Here is a 27,217-nt window from a genome sequence, read left to right on the forward strand (position 1 = left end):
AGACAAAACACAGTTGAATTAAGCAAAAACTGTAGGTTATGTGTGTGTGTGTGTGTTTTCACTCATGCATGTGTGTCTGTGTGTTTTCATTGCTAGCATTGCAGTGGTCAGGGCTGACCCCTGGCTTTGTGATCACTCCTGCAGGCTTGGGTTCCCAATGTCATGCTGGGACTGAACCTTACTCTCCTGAATAAATGGTGAGAGCCCCCTAAAATGTTACCCTTTGGAGAGTATCTTTTTGCTCAGGATCCCACTTAACCCCCATTCCCCACCCCTGCAGCCTGTTCTGACTTTGGCCCCCTCACTAGGATCTCCAAATGCCATAACATGGATAAGGCAGTACTCCAGGATTGACTTATGTCCTGCTTTGAGGCCATTAGGTAGGTAGGGAAGGGACTCCCCACCCTCCCAAGGCATGGAAGTTCTTGAGCTAGAACTGTCCTAGTACACAGCAGAGACCAGATGTGGAGAGTGGCTTTGATGAGTGACAATGAGTCATTGATGAGGGTCTCATGGACCCCCCCATGGGAGGTGCTCCAGGAACAAAGGCCAGAAAAGGGGCCCCAGAGAAGAGCATCATTTCCTCAACCAGGAACCTTAATAGCAAGACTCTACTTGGTAGAAGCGCCATGTGAGGCAGGGGAGGGAGCAGCCCTGTAAACTCAACTTGAAACTGTGTTTCAGCCCCACACATAGGTGTTTGCATACATGTTCTGCCACATGTCCCCTCCTGAGATGGGTTTGTCCTGCTCTACTCTGATGTTTGCTAGGGTTCTCCCTGCCTTTGAACAAGCCTGGAGCATGGTCCTTTGTTTCTCATTCTCAGAATAAATCCTTTCTTTCTTTCTGTGCTCATCTCAACTGAGACATTTGCCTTGCATGTGGTTGACCCAGGATGGACCTAGGTTCCATTCCCGGCATCCCATATGGACCCTGAGCCCACCAGGAATGATTTCTGAGTGCAAAGCCAGGTGTGTAATCCCAAAGTGCTGTTGGGTGTGGCCCCAAAAAAACAATAAACAAAAAATTCAGAAGGCCTGGATTTGTTTAGGATGGACTTCTCATTCAAACCGCATCAAGGCTCACAGTCCTAGATCTCCATAGCCACTTCCCAGGGGCCCAGGTGGGAGACAGAGAAAGAAAGCATTGTATTCCCTTCTTGAGGCTGTTCTCCACTTCATAAAGTCTCCTGGGGATCCTCAGTGGCATCATTAGCTGGAGACTACAGGGACTTCCATGAACATTCTCAAGAGGAAGGAGTAAATGGCAAAAGCCCAAGAGGTCATCACACCCCATTGAAGTGGAAGGGTTTGGGGGGAAATGTGATAGCCTCTTTCAAATGCAGGCGTGCCAGTGTGTCCTTCCATTTTCTTCTCTAGGCAGGATTCTGGGGTTCCATGACTGTGCACTGATAAAATCCCCCAACCCTCACAGAGGTCGCAAAAGCTGTTCCTTGACTGCATGGCAGGATATATGGTCTGTGGTGGTGTCATTTTAGATGCTCAGTCACAGAGTTGAACCACCACAAACATGTCAGCCACCACCATGCATGATTCCACAAGAGGCAGACCCAATAGTTGTCTGGTGTCACCGAGCACTGTGGAGGGAAACCCTAGTGATAAGATCCACAATTTTTTTTGGTTTTTGGGTCACAATCAGTGGCACTCAGGGGTTTCTCCTGGCTTTGTGCTCAGAAATCACTCTTGGCAGGCTCGGGGGACCATATGGGATGCTAGGAGTTGAACTATCATCTGTTCAAATCAGCTGCATGCAAGGCAAATACCTTATCGCTGTGCTATATCTCTGGCCGCCCCCCCCCCCCCAGTTAAAATCCACTATTGAGGGACCCACAAGCAAAAGATTCTGAGGAGATTATGGCCTGAATCAAGTCTAGGCAAGAGCCCTTCCTGAGAACTTGAGCTCAGTTTGACAGATATCACTGGGGGCAACTGAGATCTTGGGTCCAGCACACCTGTCCTGGTCCCAGAGACCCCCAACCAGCCTGGGAAACAGACCTGCAGGAAACAGAGAGGCAGAATTTGTTTTCGATCTCTTTATCCAGAAGCAAAATCAGGGGTTTGAGCTATACCACAGAGGTAGGGCGAATGCCTTGCATGCTATTGACCTGGGGATTGACCCAACTTCAATCCTTCATATGATCCCCAAAACCTGCCAGGTGTTATTTCTGAGTGCTGATCCAGGAGGAGCCCATGAGTGCTGCCAGGTGTGGCCCAAGGGAAAAAAAAAAAGCAAAATCAGCCCTAGACTGACATAGGATTTTACGTTTGCCACCTATCCTCACAGAAAAGAATTTTAGGAAGAGATGAGCAATGAAGGAAAACTAGGTTTCATTCTGAGGTGCTGAGGAAAAGGAGGGAGAGAATGGAAAAGAGAGAGAGGAGCATACTGCAGGGAGAGAACAGGCTTGTTCAAAGATGGAGGGAGCCCTTCTCTGTCCCTCGGGGCTGGTCCTTGGGTCATGTGGTGTCACATCAGAGGCCTCAGGAATGTGGACTAACCCACCTGGTACCAGGCTCTGTTTCAGGGGAGCACTAAGAATCTGCATAATTGAGACATCCCTTCCACTAGAGTTCGGGCCCGTCCTTCCAACTCCCTGGGGTGTCTGCCTATGAACCTCTCAGCTCTCCTGTTCGTACTCTGGACAGGATTACAGACATGTGGGTCGGTGCCCCAGAAAAGCAGACGCTGCTGGAGAGATTCAGTTTTCCCATGTGTGAGCCCAGAGTGTGCAGGAGATGAGAGAATCCCCTATTGGAGTTGAGTCAGCGCTAGCCTCCACTTACCCTTAACCCTATACCCAAGTTTTCCCCTCCAGTCTTTAGAGCATAATAACCACACAGACTTTTTTTTTTTTTTTTTTTTGGACTACAGAGGAAGCGCTCCTGGGTTACACCTGGCTCTGTGCTCATACATTGCTCCTGGCAGACTCAGGGGACCATAGGAGATGCTGGGGATAGAACCCAGGTCCTTCCCAGATTGGCCACATGCAATGCAAACGCCCTTCTACTATGTTATCATTCTGTGTCCTACAGACAGTTTGTCACAGGGTCCTGCTCTGTGAGGGGACCAGAGGAGATTTAGTCTATGACTGATGGGTCGCTCAGTTCCCATACATGCCCATCTCCCAGTTCTCAGCTTTTCTTCCTCAGGACACAGTCCTTGCTATCAGGAAGTGGTGACAAGTGTTTTTATTTCGGACTGAGGCAGTTCTCTGGAGAGGATTGGCCGTGTTGAACCCACAGGGACTGACTGTTAGCATAGCATGTTGGGACTCTTTTTTTTTTTTTTTGTTTTGTTTTTGTTTTTGGGCCACACCCATTTGACACTCAGGGGTTAACTCCTGGCTATGCGCTCAGAAATCACCCCTGGCTTGGGGGACCATATGGGACACCGGGGGATCGAACCGCAGTCCATCCGCTTGCAAGGCAGACACCTAACCTGTAGCACCACCTTCCCGGCCCAACATGTTGGGACTCTGAAGGCAGAATCAAATTTTCCAGAGTAGGGAGGTCACACAACCACGCCTCAGAGCAGAGTCTTGGTGAGCCAAATCTGAGGTCCAACCAAGGTTGGACAATGGAAAGGTGGTCACCAGGACACCAGAACAGAGGGTTACTGCAGGCATTGTGGGGACCCTGGAAGATAGCCCCTGATACTACCTATAGCAAGCTACATGTACATGACCGGGGATCAGTTAGGATTCACTTTGTTCCAACATGACCTGAGCATGAAGATTGTATGGCCCATCCCTGTGAAGGCTTATCTGTTGGAATATAAGCAGGAGCCTATTGTCAGAGAGGCAGGGAAAGCTGAGAAAGATCAGTGGGATTTTGTGCATGAGTGACCGATGGGAGAGGCCATGATGAAGGTTCTGGAATGTGGCTATAATAAAATTGGTACTTCTAGCTCCTTCAGACTCCCTATGGCTCCTCAGACTACCTCACATTACCTCAAGATCTCTTAGGTTCCATCAACTACCTTAGATTTCCTTACATTTACACACAAGATACCAGAAACCAGGAACATGGGAACCCAATTGGACTTTGGTGTGTTAAAAGTCTGTAAAAGACAAAGTAGGCCAAATCCTTCAAACCACACTGAGGTAAGTGCATCAATATATAGAATTTCACAAAATATAAAATTTCACAAACATAGAGGTAATCAAGTGAAACGCATCCACTGTAATAACAGAAAATTTAATGTGTTCAGGGTCTTCTTTTTATAAGATACAGTTGAGGAACCATTTATAAAATTGGAATTTTGAGGACATTTTGTCAAGTGCGTAAAAGGACTGGAAACATTGAGATCCCCAGAGAATGGGGGAGGAGACCTGTATTCATGTGAGTTCCTAGAGGAAGGCACAAAAAGGACTTGGATGAGCTAGATGACAGTAGAAAGAACTAGCAGTGTTGTTACTAGCTCGTTTTCATTTGTCGTTACTAGACAGTTTTCTTTTTTATTATTAATATAATTTTTATTTTGATCATAGTGGCTTACATATTGTTGACAATAATATTTTAGGTACACATTAACTTAATATCAGGGGTATTCCCATCACCGAATTGTTCTCCCTACACCTCCATTCCCATCCTACCTTCCATATCTTCCTCCCTCACCCCCCGGGGCTGCAAGAATACGTGGTCTCCTCTGTGCCTAACTTGCTACTTAGTGGTCTTGCACCTGTTTGGTCTTGGTAGCTCCCTTATTTTTTCTGTAACTGGGAGGCGGGACTAGATAGATAAAGTTACATGGTTTTGTTTGAAGAAAAGTAATAAACTGGGGTAAAAATCAAATAAGCCGAAAATGGGTGGAGTCCTTCTAGAGGCTCTCATCATCGGTTTGAGGGACGAAGGGGAAAAAGGTGAATCACTCCAACAGTACAAAAAGAAGTGTCAAATAAAATATCCAGTGAGCACTCCAACAATAAAGGTAAGCACCACATAAAAGCCATGATCTTGAAATAAAAATATGGCAGAGCACATAAAGAAAGAAAAGAAAGGAAGAAAATAAATATATAAATATAAATGGAGACAACAACTTTAATAACCACATCAAAACAATGAAATTGACAAAAACTAGATAGATAAATAAAAAAAGGAGAAAAATTGTTTTGTGTTTTTTTTTCCCCTCCTGCACAGGCACAGTAAATATTGGGGTCATTCGAAAAGGAATTCCCTTGGCCTAAGAGCTACAGGGTTTCTCCACCCTTGGAGAATATTGTCATGGGATTAACTATAGACTCCGTACAGGTTCATTTACTCTCCCCTTGGTGCTTTCGTGCTGTTTGGAAGACTTCTGCTCTGTCCTGGGTGATACAGTTAGACCTCTGTATCTAAAGATCTCGGTATCTACACAAGTCAAGGGGTGGAACTTATGATGAAGTCTTTCTTTGTGGTTCTAGAAGTTCTGCTCCCTCAGTGTCATTTTAATCCGTCTTCTGTCGTTGGTGGTCTTGGTCTTTGCATTGATCCTAGGATGTTTCCAGAAGACCTATTCCATTTCAATTTTCTTAGACAGACCTTTGGAACTGAAGATCATGGTTGTTGTGCAGGCCATAGCTCAAACTCTAGACTAGGGCTTTTTTATTGGTCCCAGGATACATACAGTTCGGTCATGGTTCTATCAGCCAGTCATCTGTAGATTGCAATCTTGACTTTTGGACAGACCAAAGGGTGACAAGTCTTCTGATTTTGTCTTATCGTTAGCTGGTGGGGTAGGATAATCTGCTCTTAGGTCAATTTGTTCCCATTTTGCTCGTTGTCAGGGTATCATTTTAGAGCTGGCACTTGATGGTGTCCCAGCAGTATTAAGGATGTCCCAGATGGGATTTGTTTCCTGTAGCTGTTGTGAAGAACTGTGTCATTTCTATGTCTGGGGTCCAGGGTTCAAGCTGGACGAATGATGTCTAATTACCTGGGGTCTAAGTTGGATCCACGTGACATATTTTCAGGGTGGGAGATGTCCCTATATTGTAAACAAGTATGAGTTCTTATCCCTAGTAGAAAAGAGGTCGTGGTTTTTTTTTTTGTTTTGTTTTGTTTTTTTTTGTTTTTGGGTCACACCCGGCAGTGCTCAGGGGCTACTTCTGTCTGGCTGTCTGCTCAGAAATAGCTCCTGGCAGGCACGGGGGACCATATGGGACACCGGGATTCGAACCAACTACCTTTGGTCCTGGATCAGCTGCTTGCAAGACAAACGCCGCTGTGCTATCTCTCCGGGCCCAAGAGGTTGTTTTTTTTTTTTTTTTTTTGGTTTTTGGGTTTTTGGGTCACACCCGGTGGTGCTCAGGGGTTACTCCTGGCTGTCTGTTCAGAAATAGCTCCTGGCAGGCATGGAGGACCATATGGGACACCGGGATTCGAACCAACCACCTTTGGTCCTGGATCGGCTGCTTGCAAGGCAAACGCCGCTGTGCTATCTCCCCGGGCCCAAGAGGTCGTTTTTATATGTAAGATTTCCCCTTTTTTTAGTGTGTCTTTGCAGGGGGAAATGGTGCTACATTATATTGCCGGTGCATTTGGGGGTGGAAAGAGAAGAAAACAGAACAGGTCACACACCCCAAAAATATAAAAAATAGAAATAAAACTATATGTGCTCACATAAATATATAAAAAATGAAATAACAAGGTAATTAAAGGAACAAAATGATGCAATAGACTATCTTACATTTGAGGGAAAAGCAGGTAAAGAGGTACTGTGTACAGGTCTTATACTTATGATGGGGTGTGTGGGTTCCCGAGCACCTTTTCATCACGAACCCTGACTTTCTTCAGATTGGTAAGAGAATCGCGGCAGGAAGGTCTTGGGAAGAGTTCTTGCTTTCGGGGTACTTTTAAAGCTAAGTCCATTTTCAAGTAACAGTCCATATTAGGACTTGGTAGGAGTTGGTAAGGAGGGATGTGCATCATGAGTCAGCAGGGGGGTTGGTTGGCTCTTCTTGCCAGGGATGAGGTGTGGGTTTGACTGGGTGTCCCTTCACTTGGGTGCTGGGTACTGATTCGTTGGGGTAGAAGGTCAGTTTTGATGCCTAATGGATTAAGAACTGAGGGTGAAGAGTTTTAATAAGGTGGGAAATCTGGATGGGGTAGGGGGGTGCAGGGATAGTCAGATATCCAAAGGGGGGAGGGGAAAGTATATAGAAGGAGCAGGAAAGAAGAAAAGAGAAAATACATTAAAAAGAAAAGGAGAAGAGAAAAGAAGAAAAAAAGAAGAAAGTAGTGAGAAGAGAGGAGAAAAGAGCAAGGGAATTCTAGTTTGCTTGAATGTGTTTGATGAGTAGAGCCTGTAGTATAAGTCTGTAGGTTACTGTTGCTGCTTTGGTGGTCTGGCTCGTCGCGTGCTTCAAGTCCTAAAAGAAGGTATAACCTAGAGATAAAGTGTATGTTAAAGAGTTTTCTCGGGACATTCTCGTAGTGCAAGCTGGGTATGGTATGTGTGACTGATCCCCGAGATGCCATCTTAGTTTGTTCATCTTTTGTATCCAAGAATGCCTGTGGACAGAAAAGCTGAGAGGATATTTTAAATATAGTAAGATTAAGGCATTAAGACATATTGAATTGAGATGTTTCCGTTGGAGTCAGTGATTTCCCATGGTATTCTTTACCTGTATTTCTGTATAAGATCCCTAAGGGGATATTATGGGCCTTTGTGGTAGAAGGCTGATTACATACCTGTTCTCTCTATGCTACTCTTTCTGCTGTTGTTGGTTTCTTTGTGGTATAATGTGTAGTCAAGAGTTTGTGTTGTTCTTCTTTCATATGTTTTGGGCACTACTTTCCGGTATTTGTTGACTGTTACAGTGTTTGGAGTTTCTACCCTGTTAAACCCTGTTATTTGATTGTTGAGTATTAGTTGTATATAAGGCATATGTTCTAGGTTCTTCAGAATAGTGCTATCACTCTGTATTTATTTTTCATCTTCTGACTTACTTTGTTTAACATAATATGTTCTAGATCCATCCACATTGCTTCAAAGTCTGTGATTGTATTCATTTCTGACTGCCATGTAGTGTTCCATTGTGTATAGATACCACATCTTAGTGATACATTGATCTGTTGTTGGACATTGAGGTTGGTTCTAAGACTTGGCTATTATACTGAGTGCTGCTATAAATAGTGGGGTGCACACATATTTTGGGATGAATGTCCTTCCGACTTGAGGGTAGATACCCAGGAGAGCAATTGCTGGGTCAAATTGCAGCTCAATTTTTAGTTCCTTGAGCACTCTCCAAACTGTTCTCCATAGGGGTTGGACTAGGGGGCATTCTCACCAGCAGTGGATGAGAGTGCCTTTCATACCGCATCCCCGCCAACAGAGACTGTTCCCATTATTTTTGATGTGAGCCATTCTCACTGGTGTGAGGTGGTACCTCATTGTTGTTTTGATTTGGATTTCTCTGATGATAAGTGAAGGTGAACATGTTTTTTATGTGTTTGTTGACCATCTTTCTGTCTTCTTCAGAGAAGTGTCTATTCATTTCGTCTTCCCATTTTTTTTATGACTTTATTTGGTTTTGGGGGGCTCAGCTTTCTGAGTGCTTTGTATATTCTGGATATCAGCCCTTTATCTGATATGTTGAGTGAAAAGATTTTTCCCAGTCAGTTAACTGTCTTCTTGTGTTAAGGAGGGTTTCTTTTGCCATGCAGAAGCTTTTTAGTTTGATGTAGTCCTATTTGTTTATGTTTGACTCTAAAGTTCTTGCCATTGATGCTCTGTCCTCGAAGACCTTTTTGATATATAGGTCTTAGAGTGTTCTGCCTATTTTATTCTCAATAAACTTTATAGTTTCGGGTCTGATTTCAAGGTCTTTGATCCATTTTGAGTTTACTTTTGTATAAGAAGTGAGGTATGGGTCAATTTTTAGTTTCTTTCCTTTTCTTTTTTTTTTTTTTTGTTTTTGCGCCACACCCAGCAGTGCTCAGGGGTTACTCCTGGCTGTCTGCTCAGAAATAGCTCCTGGCAGGCACGAGGGACCATATGGGACACCGGGATTCGAACCAACCACCTTTGGTCCTGGATAGGCTGCTTGCAAGGCAAACACCGCTGTGCTATCTCTCCGGGCCCAATTTTTAGTTTCTTACATGTGATTTTCCAGTTGTACCAACACCATTTGTTGAAGAGACTTTCTTTGTTCCATTTCAAGTCCTTGGCACTTTTGTCAAATATTAGTTGACTGTATATCTGGGGGTGTATGTCTGGAAATTCTGTTCTATCCCACTGGTCTGAGGTCCTGTCTCTATACCAGTACCATGCTGTTTTGATCACTATGGCTTTATAATACAGTTTCAAGTTAGGTAAAGAGATGCCACCCAGCTTCTTGTTTTTCAATATGTGTTTGGCTATCCTGGGTCTTTTTTGGTTCCAGATTAATTTTATGATTGATTGTTCTAATTCTTTAAAGAATGATGTCTGAATTTGGATCGGTATTGCATTAAATCTATATAGTAGTTTGGGTAGGATAGTCATTTTGACTATGTTGATTCTACCTACCCATGAGCATGGGATGTTCTTTCATTTCCTTAGATCCTCTTCAATTTCTTTCTAGAGTGTTTTGAAGTTTCCCTGGTATAGGTCCTTGGCTTCCCTTGTACAATTGATTCCTAGGTATTTTATATTTTTTGATACTATTTTAAATGGAGTTGTATTTTTGATCTCTCTCTCCTCAACTTTGTTATTTGTATAGAGAAACGCTACTGTCTTGTGTGTATTGACTTTGTAGCCAGCCACTTTGCTGTATTGGTTAATTGTTTCTAGGAGTTTTACTGTGGACTCTTTAGGGTTTTCGATGTATATCATTATATCGTCTGCAAAGAGAGATAGTTTGAGTTCCTCTTTCTTAATTTGGATTCCTATGATTCCCTTCTCTTGTCGGATTGCTATTGCTAGGACTTCTAATATTATGTTGAATAAGAGTGGAGAGAGTGGGCAGCCTTGACTAGTTCCTGACTTTAGTGGAAATGCTTCTAGTTTTTCGCCATTAAGGATAATGTTGGCTGTGAGCTTTTCATAGATAGCTGTAACTATCTTGAGGAAGGTTCCCTCTAACCCTATTTTGCTGAGTGTTTTCAACATGAAAGGGTGTTGGATTTTGTCAAATGCCTTCTCTGCATCGACTGATATGATCATGTGGTTTTTGTCTTTCTTGTTGTTGATGTGATGTATGATGTTGATTGATTTGCGTATGTTTAACCAACCTTACATTCCTGGGATGAAGCCCACTTGGTCATGATGTATGATTTTTTTGATAAAGTGATGGATTCGGTTTGCTAAAATTTTGTTGAGAATCTTTGCATCTATGTTCATTAGTGAGATTGGTCTGTAGTTTTCTTTCTTGGTGGTGTCCTTGCCATCTTTGGGAATGAGTGTGATATTAGCCTCATAAAAGGAGTTGTGGAAGATTCCTGTTTCTTCAATGGTTTGGAAGAGTCTGTGGAAAAATGGTAGTAAGTCTTCTCGGAATGTTTGATAGAATTTGCCTGTAAATCCATCTGGTCCTGGACTTTTGTTCTTAGGGAGTTTCTTAATTACATCTTCAATTTCCTCTGAAGTGATTGGTCTGTTTAGGCTGTCGATTTCTACTGGGTTCACTATATACTGAGTATAGTTGTTCATTATATGATCTCATGATATGTTTTATTTCTTGGGGTTCTGTTGTAATCTCTCCCCATTCATTTGTGATCCTACTGATTTGGATGTTTACCCTCTTTTTTTGGTGAGTTTTGCCAGTGGCTTGTCTATCTTGTTTATTTTTTCAAAAAACCAACTCCTGGTCTCATTGCTTTTTTGTATTGTTTTCTTAGTTTGTATGTTGTTTATTTCTGCTCTGGTTTTTATTATTTCTTGCCTTCTGGCTGTAGTTGGATTTCTTTGCTGTTGTTCCAATTCCTTGAGGTGATTCTTTAAACTGTTGATTTTGTAATTTTCCTGTTTCTTGACATAGGCCTGTATTGCTATGAGTTTCCCCCTAATTACTGCTTTTGCTGTGTCCCACAGATTTTGACAGGTTGTCTCTTATTTGTCATTTGTTTCAAGGAATCTTTTTATTTCTTCCTTGATTTGCTCTTTGATCCAGCTGTTGTTGAGCAGCATGTTTTGTTTTCTTTTTTTTTTTTTTTTTTTTTTGGTTTTTGGGCCACACCCGTTTGACGCTCAGGGGTTACTCCTGAGCTATGCGCCCAGCAATCGCCCCTGGCTTGGGGGGACCATATGGGATGCCAGGGGATCGAACCACGGTCCGGTCCGTCCTACTCTAGCGCTTGCAAGGCAGACACCTTACCTCTAGCGCCACCTTCCCGGCCCCACATGTTTTTTTTTAAATAAGGGTTATCATTTATTGAACATTTATAGTACTTCATAGACTCTGACAAGTACTTTAGTTACTTTACATAGATTTACAAGTACTTTACTTACTTTACATAGATTATTTTATTTAATTCCTGTTAGCCTCTTCTTGAGGTAAGCACTGTAAGTATCTCCATTTTAACACATGTAGAAACAAATGTAGAGAGGTAAACACAGACAAAAAGCAGAGATGCAAGATGAAAATTAGGAAATCTTACTTTAGTTATGCCTGTGACCAGTAACTTACTCTTCTGCCCAATACACTTTTAGTTTTAAACACTGGAATATTGAGGGTACTACTAAATGTTAGAGGTTCTCATCTTGTTCCAGATTTTGTATAGGAGTCACATTTTCAGAATTCTTTTTTTTTTTTTTTTTTTTTTGGTTTTTGGGCCACACCCGTTTGACGCTCAGGGGTTACTCCTGGCTATGTGCTCAGAAATCGCCCCTGGCTTGGGGGGACCATATGGGACACCGGGGGATCGAACCGCGGTCCTTCCTTGGCTAGCGCTTGCAAGGCAGACACCTTACCTCCAGCGCCACCTACCCGGCCCCCAGAATTCTTATTTATCTCTTTTACATGGCAAGCTTTTTGGTGCAGGGTAACAACTGCTTGCCTACTATCTGTAGCCACATATGAACTCAGTCCTGTCTCTTGTTCCCCAGAAACACAACTAAGAAGACATCTCAATTCAATAAGAGATCACTGAAGGTTATGGAAAGAAAAGGTGTTCTATGTTTTGTTTTTTGTTTGTTTGGTTTTGGGCCACACCCGGTGATGCTCAGGGGTTACTCCTGGCTCTGAGCTCAGTAATTGCTCCTGGCTTGGGGGACCTTATGGGACTCCAGGGGATTGAACCACAGTCTTTCCTAGTTAGCTGCGTGCAAGGCAAATGCCCTACCATTGCGCCATCTCTCTGACCCCAAGGAAAAAGGTATTTTAAAGATGTATACACTATAACTGCTTCTCACAACTTCCCCTACTACCTCCTGTACTTATCTCTGACAAGCTTATTTTGAAAAGGCCAGCTCATCTCAGATTTTGAGACCCATAACAGCTCCTCATTCCACTAAAAACCTCTATCCAACAAACAAACCACAAAATCTTCTATGTCTCTATCCCCAAAGAAGGCTCTACATGATTATGCAGCATTCTGTGGTCTAAAAACATACCACATCAGAAAAGTCTCTGTTTTATTTGCAAATTCAAAATGCCCTTTCAACAATAGTCCATGCTTCTGCCTCTGCCCTGTAAACAAAGATGGACTGAAGCCTACAATCTCTAGACCTCCAGGGCTACAAGCTTTCCAAAAAGTCTTCTTTCCCATTTATAGTCACAAAGTATTAAAAAAATACCAGGCCTAAGTCTTACTTAAATTCCTAATCTGACACTGGTGAACTCTTTTTCCAATTGTAAAATATATTTCCCACTAGTTATCTTCTATGCCTGAGAAATCATTGTCCTAGGTAGGAATAATTTGTAAAATGGTCTCATATCCCATTGGTATACTGATATTTTTTCTATGTTCTTTTTTCATCTTTGAGTTATTTCTCCTCCAAACCATCTTGCTGTATGCTCAACTCAGGTTTGGTAACTTAAGGGGACTCTTATTTCTTTTTTTTTATTTAATTTTTTAAATTTTTAATTATGAGAACAGGGATGCTTCTTCTTCTTCTTCTTCTTTTTTTTTTTTGGGCCACACTCGTTTGACGCTCAGGGGTTACTCCTGGCTATGCGCTCAGAAGTCGCTCCTGGCTTGGGGGACCATATGGGACACCGGGGGATCGAACCACGGTCCGTCCTAGGCTAGTGCTGGCAAGGCAGACACCTTACCTTTAGCGCCACCGCCCGGCCCCAGGATGCTTCTTCTTGTAGTCAATTTTGACCTCTGTTGCATAGTGATCTGATAGGGTGCTTCTAATGATCCTTACATTTGTAATCTTATATATGTTAGATTTGTATCCTAGGACATGACCTATTCTGGAGAAGGTTCCATGTGGGCTTGAGAAGAATGTGTATTCTGCTTTCTGGGGATGGAGGGTCCTATATAAGTCTATTAGCCCTAGATACTTTAAATTTTTTATTTAGGGCTCTTATTTCCCTGTTTTTTTTTTTTTTTTTTTTGGTTTTTGGGTCACACCCGGCGTTGCTCAGGGGTGACTCCTGGCTGTCTGCTCAGAAATAGCTCCTGGCAGGCACAGGGGACCATATGGGACACCGGGATTTAAACCAACCACCTTTGGTCCTGGGTCAGCTGTTTGCAAGGCAAACACCGCTGTGCTATCTCTCCAGGCCCTCTCTGCTGTTTTTCTGTTTGGTGGATCTATCCAGTGGTGATAGTGGAGTATTGAAATCTCCTACAATTATCACATTGCCCTTCATGTGTTTCTCCAGGCTTGTGAGCAGTTGTCTCACATATTTTGCTGGCTCTACATTAGGTGCATAAATATTGATTAGGGTTAATATTTCTTAGTCTAGTGTTCCCCTAATCAGTATGTAATGTCCCTCTTTGTCCCTGATCACTTTATTGAGGTTGAATGGAATTTGGTCTGATATAAGAATGGCTGTCCCTGCTCTTTTTTGTTTTTTATTATCCTGAATAATTAATTTTCATCTTTTTATTTTAAGCCTGTGTTTGTCCTGTAGTTGTAGGTGTGTTTCTTGCAGGCAGCAGAAATCTGGTTTATGTTTTCTATATTTTCTTTCTTTTTTTCCCTTTGGTTTATGTTTTCTAATCCAGTTCTCGACTATGTGTCTCTTAATGGGAAAGTTTAGTCTGTTAACATTTAGGGAGATTATTGACAGAGAGGACTGTTGTGCAGTTGTGTAGAGTGGTTGTTGTTACAATCGGGGGTTTGGATTGTGTAATTCGTCTCTGAGTAGGTCATTTAGGATCGGTTTTGTTTGTACAAATAATGCAAGATCGTTTTTGTTTGAGAATGTTTTTAGTCTGCCCTCTTTTTTAATTTTAATTTTTCACAGCATTATTTATGGTACATAGTGACAACGAATGAGGGGCACTCCCACCCCAGTGCTGTCCTTCCTCCACCCCCGTTTCCAGCATGCATCTCATATCTCCCTCCCTTTCCCCCCAGAATACTAGTGCAACTGGTCTCCACTTTATAGCTTGTTGTAGATCGTCTATTCTGTTGTCGTTTGTGATAAAAAAGGATAAGAAGAAAAAAAGAAAAAAGAAAGAAAAAAAGAAAAAAAAGTAAGAGAAAAAAAATTTGCCACAACTACCAAAAAAAGAAAGAGAAAAAGAAGAAAAAAAATGCACCCGGCTAATGAGAAAAGAAAAAAAATTCACCAAATAATAACCACAGGAGTAAAAAGGGAAGAGAAAAGTGGAGAAAAGAAGGAAAATAAAGTAAAAAACTAACAAATCAAAACAAAACAAGAAAAAGAAGGGGTGCTGCAGTAGTAGGGTTTGGCGTTCCCTCCACTATTTTTTTCTTTTTTTTTGTATAGGCACAGTAAGCATTGGGGGATAATGGGAATTCCCGTGGCCTAGGAGATTCGGGGCTTCTACATCCTTGAAGCATACCATCATGGAATCAACCCCTGGCTCCATAGGTGTTCATTACCTCATCCCAAGGGCTTTGTATGTGGTGCCAGGAAACTTTCTTCTCAGTTGTGGGTGAAACAATGAGCCCACTGTATCCAGCGTTCTTGGCATTTGTACAGGTCCTAGGACAGGGTCTAGGTTGAAGTCTTTACGGTTCTAAAGGTTCTGTTCCACCAATGTTGTGTACCATCTTCTGTATCAGATGCTCCCTGTTTTCATTCAGTCCCCAAGCCGAAGTATGGGATATTATGGATCTAAGGGTTCTGCTCAGTCTCTGGTGTCCAAGTTGGGCCTCTGCAATAAGAAATAAGAAATACTTTTTTTAAATAAGAGTTCTGGTCCACAGTCTAGGGCAGGGTTTTCCTTATCAGTCCCAAGGATAGTTCTGCCCAGTTGCAGCTGTCAAAGTCAGTTTTCTGTACATGGTGCTCTTATTTTTCGCTGTTCAAAAGACAGTACATCTTCTGGTTTCCATCCAGTGTTAGGTAAGGTGATAAGACAACTTGGTCTTGGGTCAAGTTGTCATTTCCTCGTTGTCATATCAAAACTGGTACAAGTTAGTGCCAGAGCTGTGCAATTATTCTCTCAATGGAGTTGGTTCCTTGAGTTGTTGCCCAGAGCTGTATCAGTTCTACATCTGGGATCTGGGGTTTGGAGTTGAACTGACACTGTCCAATCTCCTGAAGACTGGGTTGTATCCACATGACACATGTCCAAGATGGGAGGCACCCTAGTGTTATAAAAAGTGTGAGGTCTTGGGCCTGGAGAGATAGCACAGCGGCATTTGCTTTGCAAGCAGCCGATCCAGGACCAAACGTGGTTGGTTCGAATCCTGGTGTCCCATATGGTCCCCCATGCCTGCCAGGAGCTATTTCTGAGCAGACAGCCAGGAGTAACCCTTGAGCACCGCCGAGTGTGGCCCAGAAACCAAAAAAAAAGTGTGAAGTCTTATCCCTAGAAGATAAGATCTTAGGAAATTTCTTTCATTCAGGCATTTAAATATGTTGTTCCACTGTCTTCTTGCTTGAATTATTTCAAATGGGAGATCTGGGTTGATTCTTATGTCCCTTCCTTTGTATTTGAGGGTTTTTTCTCCCTTATTGCTTTCTCTTTTTTTTTTTTTTTTGCCATTTGGATTACTATATGTCTTGGTGTTGGTTTATTAGGGTCTATTTTGTTAGGGACTCTCTTCACTTCCTGGATTTGCACTGAATTTTCTTTCCAGAGGGTGGGAAAGTTTTGTGTTATTTCTCTGACTACTTGTTCTTCCCCTTTTCCTATTTCCTCCCCTTCTGGTATACCCACGATTCTTAGGTTATTTCTTTTTTTTTTTTTTTTTTTTGGTTTTTGGGTCACACCCGGCAGTGCTCAGGGGTTACTCCTGGCTGTCTGCTCAGAAATAGCTCCTGGCAGGCACGGGGGACCATATGGGACACCGGGATTTGAACCAACCACCTTTGGTCCTGGATCGGCTGTTTGCAGGCAAACGCCACTGTGCTATCTCTCCGGGCCCAGGTTATTTCTTTTGTCCTTGTTTATTAGATACTGGACTTTTCCTTCTAGCGCTTTGCCTTTTATTTCCTTGCTGGTTTCTTGGTCGTTTTTTGTTTGCAGTTTTCGTTCGAGTTCTTCAATATGCTTCTCCATCTGTGTGATCATGCTCATTTGACTTGCTATGGTGTCTTTTAACTCCTTCATTTCCCTTTGTATGGAATCTCTCATATTCTTTGAGAGTTCTTTAATTTGGCTGATTTGTTCCTTCATGGATTTCTTGTGTTTGGTGGCTATCAATTCTTGCATTTCCTTTCTCATGGCTGCTTTTAGGTCTTCTTCCAATGGATATTTGTGTTTTGGTGGACTTGGAAATTTGCTAGGGCTTGTCTCCGTGTCTCCAGATGTTAGTGTTCTCCTTGATTTACCCATATTTCTTTGCATTTATTGGTGTGGCTTGTAATGCAGTGCCTTCCAAATTCAGCCTGCTTTGGCCCCCTGTGGCGTGGGGATGGGTCCCCTTCCTGAGCGTGGTTCTAGAGGGGTCTGTTGGATGAGCTCGCTGAGGTTCTGCTCCTCCTGTGCTCTTTATGTGGCCTGATCCCTTGCTTTTCTCTTTTGTTGCCAGCTCTGCAGTTCCTCTCCTGGCCACAATGGTGGAGGGCGCTGTTGAGCCTAGCTCCTTCCAAACACCCCCCCCCCCCCCCCACACACACACACCTGGGAGTCAGCTCTGCCACTTCCTTCAGTGGGTCTAGTCTATTCCCTCTCCCTATTCTTGCCAGTCGGTGCACTTCTGCTCTTGGCCACAATGGTTGAGGGCGCTGTTGGGCCTAGCCCTCTGTCCTCCCTCCCCTATCTGGAAGTCAATGGAGTTCCGCCCCCTCTGGGCATCGGCCGAAGAAATTCCATCAGCCAAACCCTTCCGGCCAAGGCCCTCAGCCCTTGGGGAGTCCCAGGTCCACTCCGGGGCTCAGGGGGGTAGGCTGCTTTAGGTCACCCAAAGGTCCAGGTGGCAGGCCCAATCTCACCAAGTCTAATGGTCTAGCCAGGTGCAGGGTTCTCCTCACCCCTCCTACACTCTGCTCTGGCTGGGATGCAGGTCTCAGGCACCCTTGTGGGAAGTGGGGACTCACCTGATCTGCTCTCTGTTTTTGGGCCTGAGGTCTCTGGGGCAGGGCACTTGGGGTGGTGGCAGCAGGCGCAGGTCTAAGGCGCCCACGTGGGGAATGGGGACTCATCCGGTCCACTCTCCGCTCAGGCCTGGGGTCCCTGGGGCGGGGTGCTTGGGGTGGCACCGGAAGGTGCGGGTCTAGGGCACCCACGTGGGGAGTGGGGACTCACCCGGTCTGCTCTCCGCTCGGGCCCTCCAGTTTTCTTTTCTTAAAAAACTTTTTTATTGATTGATTTATTGATTGGCTTCTGGCCCACACCCAGTGGCGTTCAGGGGTTACTCCTGGCTCTGCACTCAGAAATCACCCCTGGCAGGCAGGCTGTTGGAACTTATGGGATGCCAGGAATCGAACTAATTCTCTCCTGGTTTTGGCCTCATTAAAGGCAAACGCCCTAACACTGTGCTATCTCTCTGGCCCCAACTAGCCAGTTGTCATTTGGCCTATTTCCTGCTCTTGTTTTCCCAATAAAAAGAATGCCTGGAATGCCTGGAGGAGAAGTTGCCATCTTGGCTCGTCATTGTACTTGATGAAGTGGCTGGTTTGGGGGTGTACAGTTTGCAGTTTGAGTTCCTGGCCTGCTACTTTTCCAATCATGTGTGGCTTATTTCGTGCAATGGAATTGCAACCAGATTCGCGTTGCTGGTCTTACCTGAATTGGAGACATGGGATCTCTTTCCCTCACTGGGGACTGTGGAACACTCAACCTACGATTTCACACAGGAAGTGCTCAGGTGTAGGGAAAGAGTCAATCCATATGCCTTAGCAGCTTTTTTTTTTTTTTTTTGGTTTTGTTTTTGGGCCACACCTGGCAGTGCTCAGTGTTACTATTGGCTCTATGCTCAGAAATCGCCCTTGGCAGGCTAGCAGGTTCAAATGGGATGCCGAGATTTGAACTACCGTCCATCCTGGATCAGCTTCATGCAAGGCAAATGGCCTACCACTCTACCACTGTGCCATCTCTCCAGCCCCAAAAGTTTTTGGCTAATAAAGAAATGACAACAGGACCGGAGAGATAGCATGGAGGCAGGGCGTTTGCCTTGCATGCAGAAGATGTTGGTTCAAATCTCGGCATCCCATATGGTTCCCTGAGCCTGCCAGGAGCGATTTCTGAGCATAGAGCCATGAGAAACCCCTAAGAGTTTCCGGGTGTGAGCCCAAAACCAAAACGAACAACAACACAAAAGAAACAACTTGTGGGATTACGGGATTTGTCTATCTCTATGTCAATCAACTCCCACGTGTTTTCTCATTGGATTTTTTTTTTTTTTGGTTTTTGGGCCACACCCTGTGAGGCTCAGGGGTTACTCCTGGCTATGCGCTCAGAAGTTGCTCCTGGCTTCTTGGGGGACCATATGGGACGCCGGGGGATCGAACCGCGGTCCGTCCTAGGTTAGCGCAGGCAAGGCAGGCACCTTACCTCCAGCGCCACCGCCCGGCCCCCTTCTCATTGGATTTTATGAATGCAGCATGTCTGATTGATAGTGAAATCGAATGGTTCCACCTTCTAGGTGTGACCTTTCTTCATAGAAAAAAGGCAAGGACTGAAGAGGAAGCATGTCTTTCATTCCTGAAATTTCCTGATGCAACTGCTAGCAGGGTGATCTGTGGACTGGAGTTAGGGTAACGTGGGAATTTGTAAAGTATTTTCTTTTGTTTAGTGTGTGCTTGATTGTTTTGCAGAATGCTTTCTGGCTGAAACCCATCTCATTACTGTTCGGGGTCAGAATTGGAGAGTTTGGATTTCAGAACACCTAACCATGCCAACATGGGAGAGAACCTCACTCGACACCTGGAAAGATATCACAGTCGTAGAGTATTTGCCTTGCATGCAGCTGATTCAAGTCAAACAGTATTTTGAACTTCAGCATTCATAATGGTCCCCCATTATGCAATTCTTGAGTAAAAAGCCTGGAATAACCCCTGAGCGCTTCCGAGTGTGACCCAAAATATGAGAGAGAAAGAGAGAGAGAGAGAGAGAGAGAGAGAGAGAGAGAGAGAGAGAGAGAGAGAGAGAGAGAGAGAGAGAGAGAGAGAGAGGACCTCACTTTTTTCTTGCAGACCAATTGAGCTTGTTAACTGGCATCTGCTGCATATTGTAGAGAAGAAAAAGCTCATGCGAGCCAGATCATACACAGGAGAGACCAGCACATGAGCCATTGTGGGTCCATGTCTCCCTTGGAAATCCACCTTGAGCTTTGCTGTCCTGTTCAATGAGAGGGTTTTGTAACCAGGGGTACATTTCCTACTTTGGGGACTTGAGAAAATATCTCCATGTATCTCAACAAAACAGAGACTAAAATGAGTATGGGAGAGAAGTTGCAGAATGGATAGTAATTGGGCAGGTCTGGCCAAGATTCTGGGGATGTTGCCGGCTAGAGATTCCCTCAGCAGAGTTAGACCAGTGGAACCAACATGCCCATGGCCAGGAGCTGGGTCTGTCACAAGACTTATGTGACCTCGTGGAGGCCCTTTGAGGAATCGTGCCTCGACCATGAGTTGAAGCTGAGGGGTGAGTGGCTCGGGAGAGACTGGTTCGTTCACTAGGTGGTGAGGTTTGGTTTTCTCACTATTTCCCATTTGCTTTTAGGCTCTAGGGCACTCGAGGCCCCCCATCTCCGTTTAGACCCCAAGCCTGTTGCCCCTTACACCCTGTCACATCCGTTGCAAGCGAATATGGGCTTCAGAACAAGCGTGAGGTCTGCAGGGTCAAGTTCACTCTGGCCAAGATCCACAAGGCCACTAGGGAGTTGTAACCCTGGATGAGTAGGACCTGTGTCGTCTCTTCAAAGGATGGGAGGCAGGAACCGCTTTCCATCCTGGGAAGTCTCCTAGGGTTCCTGGCGATTGATGTTCATGTCAGTGAGCAGTAGTCTTCTAATTTGCCATTATTATTATTTTTGGCTTTTGGGTCATACTCAGTTGGTTACTCCTGGCTCTACAGTCAGAAATTACTCCTGGTTCAGGGGACCATCTAGTACACTGGGAATTGACCCAGTGTCAGCTGCATGCAAGGCAAATGCCCTCCTGCTGTGCTATGAATCCGACCCCTAATTTGTCATTACTAAAAGGGATCACGTGGTTGAGAAAATGCCAGATCACTTTACACCTTATGTGTGTAGATTTTCCTTACTCAGAATGTAGAGCTAAAGTTGACTGCTGGCTTGGAGGAGAACACAGTCAAATGGTCAGACCAGTCAATAAGGTCTAGCACAGTGTGTGCTGATGCTAGCAGTGTAGCATGATTTCTGGCATGTCTGCTGGGGCAGCTAAGTATAGCAAAGTGTGCAATTATCTTAAAAGGGGGAAGTTAGGAACATTTCACCAGAGGTTTATAAATGTATTTTTGGGAGTGGCCACACCCTGTGTTATTTTGGGGTTACTCCTGTCTCTGTGCTCAGAAATTGCTCCTGACAGGCTCTGGGAAACATAAGGGATACTGGGGATCAAACCCGCATCTTTCCTGGGTTAGCTGCATACAAGGAAAATGCCCTACCACTGTGCTACCATTCTGGACCCTCAGCGAAGTGTTTTTTAGGGTGACCCACACCTGGCGGTGCTCAGGAGTTACTCCTGGCTCTGTGTTCAGAAATCTCTCTTGGCAGGCTTGAGGGACCATATAGGATGCTGGGAGTCCTGTGCAAGGCAAAAGTCCTTCTGCTGTGCTGTTACTCTGGTCCTTCAGGGGAGGTTTTTAGATGAAGACTTGCTGGGGTGCTCCAGAACAAAAATATTCACAATATACTTGAGGATAGACAAAGACTGGAATTCCAATCCATTGAAACTGGTAGTAGGTATTTTTATTTGAGTGAAGGGGAACTGTGAGATTCAAGTCTGGCCAGATGTCAGTCACATGACAGCGATGCCAGGCCAAGATGAGTGTCCATGTAGTCTTGGTTCCCATACAGAAGTGGAAGTTAGTAGCTCTAGCTCTAACCAAGGTGGAAGCTTTCTAGTAAATGTAGCCAATTAACCTGAAACCGGAGGTGAATCTGAAGCACTGTCCTGGTACTGACTCTCATCGATTGTCTGTTTCCATCTGGTCATTTCTACTTAGTTGAATTCAGGCTCCTAGAAGGTTCCTTGAGTCTAAAGTTAAAGATTTGCCTGCACTGAGTGGAGTAAATGTCATTTTCTGCAATGGGAAAGGGTTTCATCACAGATTAAGATACTTGGAGGTTGCTTTGTTAGAATGTCTTTTTCTTGATATTTTTTATACAGATTAGAATTTTTACTTTTTTAAACTACCAAATATCTGAGAAGAATCCAAATGAAGGGACATACTATGGCTTAATTTAGTGTGTGTTCTATAAACAACCTAGAGAAGATTTATTTCAAAAGTAATTGCAACCTATACTTTGTCAAATACTGGAAGATGATAATTTGAACAAAAGTTAATTCAACACTTACTCTTAAAATAATAGTAACACTGAAATACCTTTTTTTGGTGGAGTTATTACAAGCTGTGCTCATGGCTCTGGTAAAGGATTGTTGAAAAACATACTAATCATTGATTCCGGATGGGGCTGGATGACGGTAAGATGGATGGAGGGTGAGGTCTTTCTCTGCTGGCTTGGCCCACGCGCCTGCAACCCCCTCCAGTAGGAAATCTCAGGGTGGTGGTGAGGAAATCATCCACAGGCAGTCTGGTTCTAGGAGACATCAACTTTATTAAGGCCTAAGCCACTATGTGTGGCTCCTAAGCTTTTTAAACCTTTAAGCCAGCTTCATAAGTAGCCCTGCATTGAAATCTTTCTCTACCAGCCACCTCTCTTGCTGAATCCTCTCTCAATCCTTCTTCTGAATACCCTCTATCCTCCTGGTGAGCAAAACAGAAAGCCAAAGACCCCCTCCAGATGTGGGCAGGCCTGCCTCTCAAGGTGAGCAAAATAGGAAATTGGAGGAGGGGAGTAATATCTGCCCCTTTCTTTTAAAAGAGCATAGATTAACCTTTGTTTTCCTGGCTTCTGCCTTTCACCAATGGTGGAAACCTTAATATTCCCAAAGGTCACAAAATCTCAAGTGAATGTTAACATATCACCCTTTCCCAAAAATATAAGTTTTCTGGAAAATATACGTGTAGCTTAAAATTCTCTCTTTTTTTTTTTTTTTGTTTTTTTGGGCCACACCCGGTAACGCTCAGGGGTTACTCCTGGCTATGTGCTCAGAAGTTGCTCCTGGCTTGGGGGACCATATGGGACACCGGGGGATCAAACCGCGGTCCGTCCAAGGCTAGCGCAGGCAAGGCAGGCACCTTACCTTTAGCGCCACCGCCCGGCCCTAAAATTCTCTTAAAATTAATGCTTATTTCCTGAAAATTTCTTTTCTTTTCTTTCTTTCTTTCTTTCTTTCTTTCTTTCTTTCTTTCTTTCTTTCTTTCTTTCTTTCTTTCTTTCTTTCTTTCTTTCTTTCTTTCTTTCTTTCTTTCTTTCTTTCTTTCTTTCTTTCTTTCTGTCTTTCTTTCTTTCTTTCTTTCTTTCTTTCTTTCTTTCTTTCTTTCTTTCTTTCTTTCTTTCTTTCTGTCACACCTGGCAGTGCTCAGGGGTTATTCCTGGCTCCAGGCTCAGAAATTGCTCCTGGCAGGCACAGGGGACCATATGGGTCGCTGGGATTCGAACCGATGACCTCCTGCATGAAAGGCAAACGCCTTACCTCCATGCTATCTCTCCGGCCCCTTCTGGAAATTTCTTGTTCCTATTATTTAATCTTTCATACTTAATGCTATTTAACCAAGCACTTTTCCCTGAAACTTCCTGCTTCTATTTATTATCGTTTCTCTAGATTTTTTTTGTTTATTTTTCGGGCCACACCTGTTTGATGCTCAGGGGTTACTCCTCGCTAAGTGCTCAGAAATTGCCCCTGGCTTTGGGGTATCATATGGGATGATGGGGGATCAAACCATGGTCCTTCCTTGGCTATCGCTTGCAAGGCAGACACCTTACTTCTAGTGCCACCTCGCCAGCCCCAACATTATCGTTTCTCTAAACAAAATTACAAGAACATTTATACAGAATATACATTTTTGAAAACAGGTTACTACATTAAAGAACACAATAAAACATCATGCAGTTGGAAACATTAATTATGGAAAACTATAAAGCACATGTAAATCAGCAACACAATAACTTAGATCAAGAAATACACCTAAAACAAAGTTAATGTAGCAGTTTTAAATCAAAATTTCAGCTGGATTTGCTGTTTTCTATGTCCTTTTTTTTTTTTTTTTGGTTTTTGGGCCACACCCAGTAACGCTCAGGGGTTACTCTTGGCTATGAGCTCAGAAGTCGCTCCTGGCTTGGGGGACCATATGGGAAACCGGGGGGTCGAACCGCGGTTCATCCAAGGCTAGCGCAGGCAAGGCAGGCACCTTACCTCTAGCGCCACCGCCTGGCCCCTCTATGTCCTTTTTAAATTTTTTATCCCACAACAAATTGTCTAAACGTAAATACACTGTGGACTTCCCCAATTTATCCCATCACCTAACTCCAGTTTTCCAGACTCTTGGCTTCTCCCAGGCTGTTAACCACGTGGCTTTACTTCCATGGAATTCTGGGTCCCACAGACAAGTCCGGGCGGGAGCCACACGGTTCAACTTGCCTGGTCCGGAGCTTCTCTGAAGCTGCAGCTTGCCGATGTCGCTGCCGCTGCTGAAAGCAACTATGGGCATCTGAATCCAAAGTCTGTAGCTTCAAATTCAAATTAGTGTCTAGGCTAAAGTCTTAATCCAGAGAAATCAGTCCTTTTTAATGAAGACATTTTTCCTGGTCCTTTTCCAATCATGGCTCTCCATCAATATCTGAGAAGGCTGAAGTCCTTGGAAAAAAACTTTTTGTGGAAAAATCTCAGTCATGGGCCTCGGATGGAGGTGATTCAAGCTTTCACCTTTTCTCCTTTGCTGGCCCTTCTTACCCCAGAAGGGGACTCTGCCATGTTTAGAAAAGGCTCCACATGGTGGCCCAGGCTTTTAGGATCACTCCAGCTGAAAAGAGCCAAAATCAAGCACAAGAAAAGGAATCTCACCATCATCGTGGTCTTATCTGTTCAGGGTTTAAATCAATGTTAGGGTGCCAAAATGTTGAATTAAATATTAATTATAAAGTTCTTGATGGTAGTGGAGGATTGTGAGATGGATGGAGGGTGTGGTCTTTCTCTGCTGGACCGGGCCATATGCCTGCAACCCCCACCAGCTGGTGTTTTCTGGGTGGCATCGAGGAAATAATCACAGTCAGGTTCAAGGAGACATCAACTTTATTAGGGCCTTAGCCATGTGTGTTCTACTAATCTTTTTAAACCTTTTAAGCCAGCTCCATAAGTAGCCCTGCATTCAAATCTGTCTCTGTCAGTCACTAATCTTGCTGAATCCTCTCTCAATCCCCCTTCTGAATCTCCCTCTATCCTCCTGGTGAGCAAAGCAAGAAGCCAGAGACCCCTCCCAGATGTGGGAAGGTCTGCCTCTCAAGGTGAGCAAAACAGAAAATTGGGAGAGGGGAGTAATAAAGGCTTGGTATTAACCTGAGTTGGCCACATGTATAGCAAGTACCATATTTACTGTTATCACTTCACTTCAACACCAATGTCAAACATTTAAAATTAAGTACACTCTGATTACACTGTATAAAATTTTAGCCAGTAAGTCTGTCCCTTAATATCTAGATCAGACAATGTATCACTAAATTGAAATTTTTTTTGGAAATCTTCATTTTAATTTGTTGTTTATTTGGTGTGGAGACCATTCTTTGTGGACTCTAGCGATCATATGGAATACCAGCGATGGAACCTGGGTTGGCCACATACAAGGGAGGCACCTTCCCTTCTTGACTAGTTCTAAAATCTTTAGATTTGAGCTTTATAGTGCATGGGACAAGGGTTTGGGCCATACCTTGCATGTCTCATACTCAGTTTGCCCAGGACGCCTGAAATAATCTGCACAATTCCCAGTCCGCTGAATACAATCCAAGTGTCCTACCTAGTGCACAAACACCCTGGCTCTCAATACTGTTTTAGCCTGTTGGGTTTCATCACTTGAGTTGTGACTGAGGTCAGAGTGTGCCCCTCTTGGCAGGTAATGCCCTGTTGTGGCAGCTGGTCTGCATTGGCATGCTGGAAAAAGGCAAGATGAAGTTGGATTACATTTTGGGCCTCAAGATCGAGGATTTCTTGGAGCGGCGCCTGCAGGCGCAGGTCTTCAAGCTGGGCCTGGCCAAGTCCATCCACCATGGTCGTGTGCTCATCCGCCAGCGCCACATCAGGTACAGGCATGGGCTTCTTGGAGCTCCCCCAACCGTGTCTGCTTGGAGCCTGGCCTCACTAAGTGACTCTCTCTCACACAGCTTTTGGAGTTGAAAGGTTTGAGCTCTTGAGGGTACAGGTAAACAAATAAAACTGTTGTGGAAGTTGGGGCAGCATCACATCCTCCCACTCCGCTGTAGCCTAGCGGAAGGATCACTGTGGCCTGAACCGTACACCTTACGTAGGCTTTTACCAGCATGCGGGCAGCAGGACAAGTAATCAGCTCTCGATGTGTTGGTTAGTCGGGACCTTACTTCCGTAGTGGGGGTGCGTGGCTCTGCTTGGGTCCTGCTGGTGACATGTAGACCTCTTGTTACCCAATGGATAGCAGGTCCCACTGGCTCTGCTGTTGTGCTGCGGTCCAAGCCAAGTGGGGCTTGGTTGCCTTTGGGCCTTTCCTGTGAACTGGGCCCTGGTACCTGGAGCTGCAGTAGTGAGTGGAACACTGCAAACTGAGTTCCTGCCTTTGCCCTTCACCAACTCTGGGAATTTACGTGCAGGCAGTCATTAGCTTTTTTTGAGCTGACTTTAGCCAACTTGATCTCTGTTGCTACTTCTGGGTCTATGGACCTTTATGTCATTCTGGTGTTGTTAGAATAAAAAAAAAATCCGGCCACCAAAATTTCATGGCCAGCATCACACTTTGTTTTATTTCTTGCTGTCCTCCCCTTTTGAAGTTTTTTTGGGCCAGTCCAATGGGACTCAGTGTTACTCCTAGCTTTGCACTTAGAAATGATTCCTGACCGGCTCGGGGGACTATATGGGATGCTGAGGATGGAACCTGGGTTGGCTGAGTACAAGGCAGATGCCCTACCCTACCCCCTGTCCTATCATTGGCCCCTGTCATTCCTTCTGAGGCCCTTAAGGCTGCCAGGCAGCAACAGCAGAGAATAGGATGGGTGGGGCCTTGTGGAGTCCTCATGCCATCCCCACTGTCCCCCCAGGGTCCACAAGAAGGTGGTGAGCATTCCCTCCTTCATTGTCTGCCTGGACTCACAGAAGCACATTGCCTTCTCACTCCGCTCCCTGTATGGGGGTGGATGCTCGGGCCTCGTAAAGAGGAAGAACGCCAAGAAGGACCAGGGAGGGGCTGGAGCTGATGATGACAAGGAAGAGGATTAAGCCCCCGTCTCTCGCTTCCTATCAGTGGGGAGTGTCTAGTTTCCATCCAGAAAATAAAACAGACCAAGGCTTTGGAATTGTGTCTCCTGATGTTCATTTTTGCTGCTGGCACATAACCACACTCCCTGACTCACCACCACAGGAGGGCACAAGCATCTTGACTGTGTCAGTCATCTAGGATGGGAGGGTCATTCCTAGGCATAGGGAGGAAAG

At 44.4% G+C, this 27,217-nt stretch overlaps 2 protein-coding genes across 2 annotated transcripts in view; one reads left to right on the forward strand and one right to left on the reverse strand.

Moving 5' to 3' along the window:
• The window catches only part of LOC126028684 (leukocyte immunoglobulin-like receptor subfamily A member 6), a 151,770-nt gene that overhangs the window by 4,934 nt on the left and 119,619 nt on the right, over nucleotides 1-27,217 (reverse strand). The window lies entirely within an intron of this gene.
• On the forward strand, nucleotides 20,009-27,004 carry LOC126028067 (40S ribosomal protein S9-like). The gene is made up of 3 exons (XM_049787113.1): nucleotides 20,009-20,105; nucleotides 25,656-25,842; nucleotides 26,827-27,004. Exons 1-3 carry the CDS (start codon nucleotides 20,009-20,011, stop codon nucleotides 27,002-27,004), a joined length of 462 nt encoding a protein of 153 aa, XP_049643070.1.

This window comes from Suncus etruscus, chromosome 14, assembly GCF_024139225.1.
Source record: "Suncus etruscus isolate mSunEtr1 chromosome 14, mSunEtr1.pri.cur, whole genome shotgun sequence".
Taxonomy (NCBI): domain Eukaryota; kingdom Metazoa; phylum Chordata; class Mammalia; order Eulipotyphla; family Soricidae; genus Suncus; species Suncus etruscus.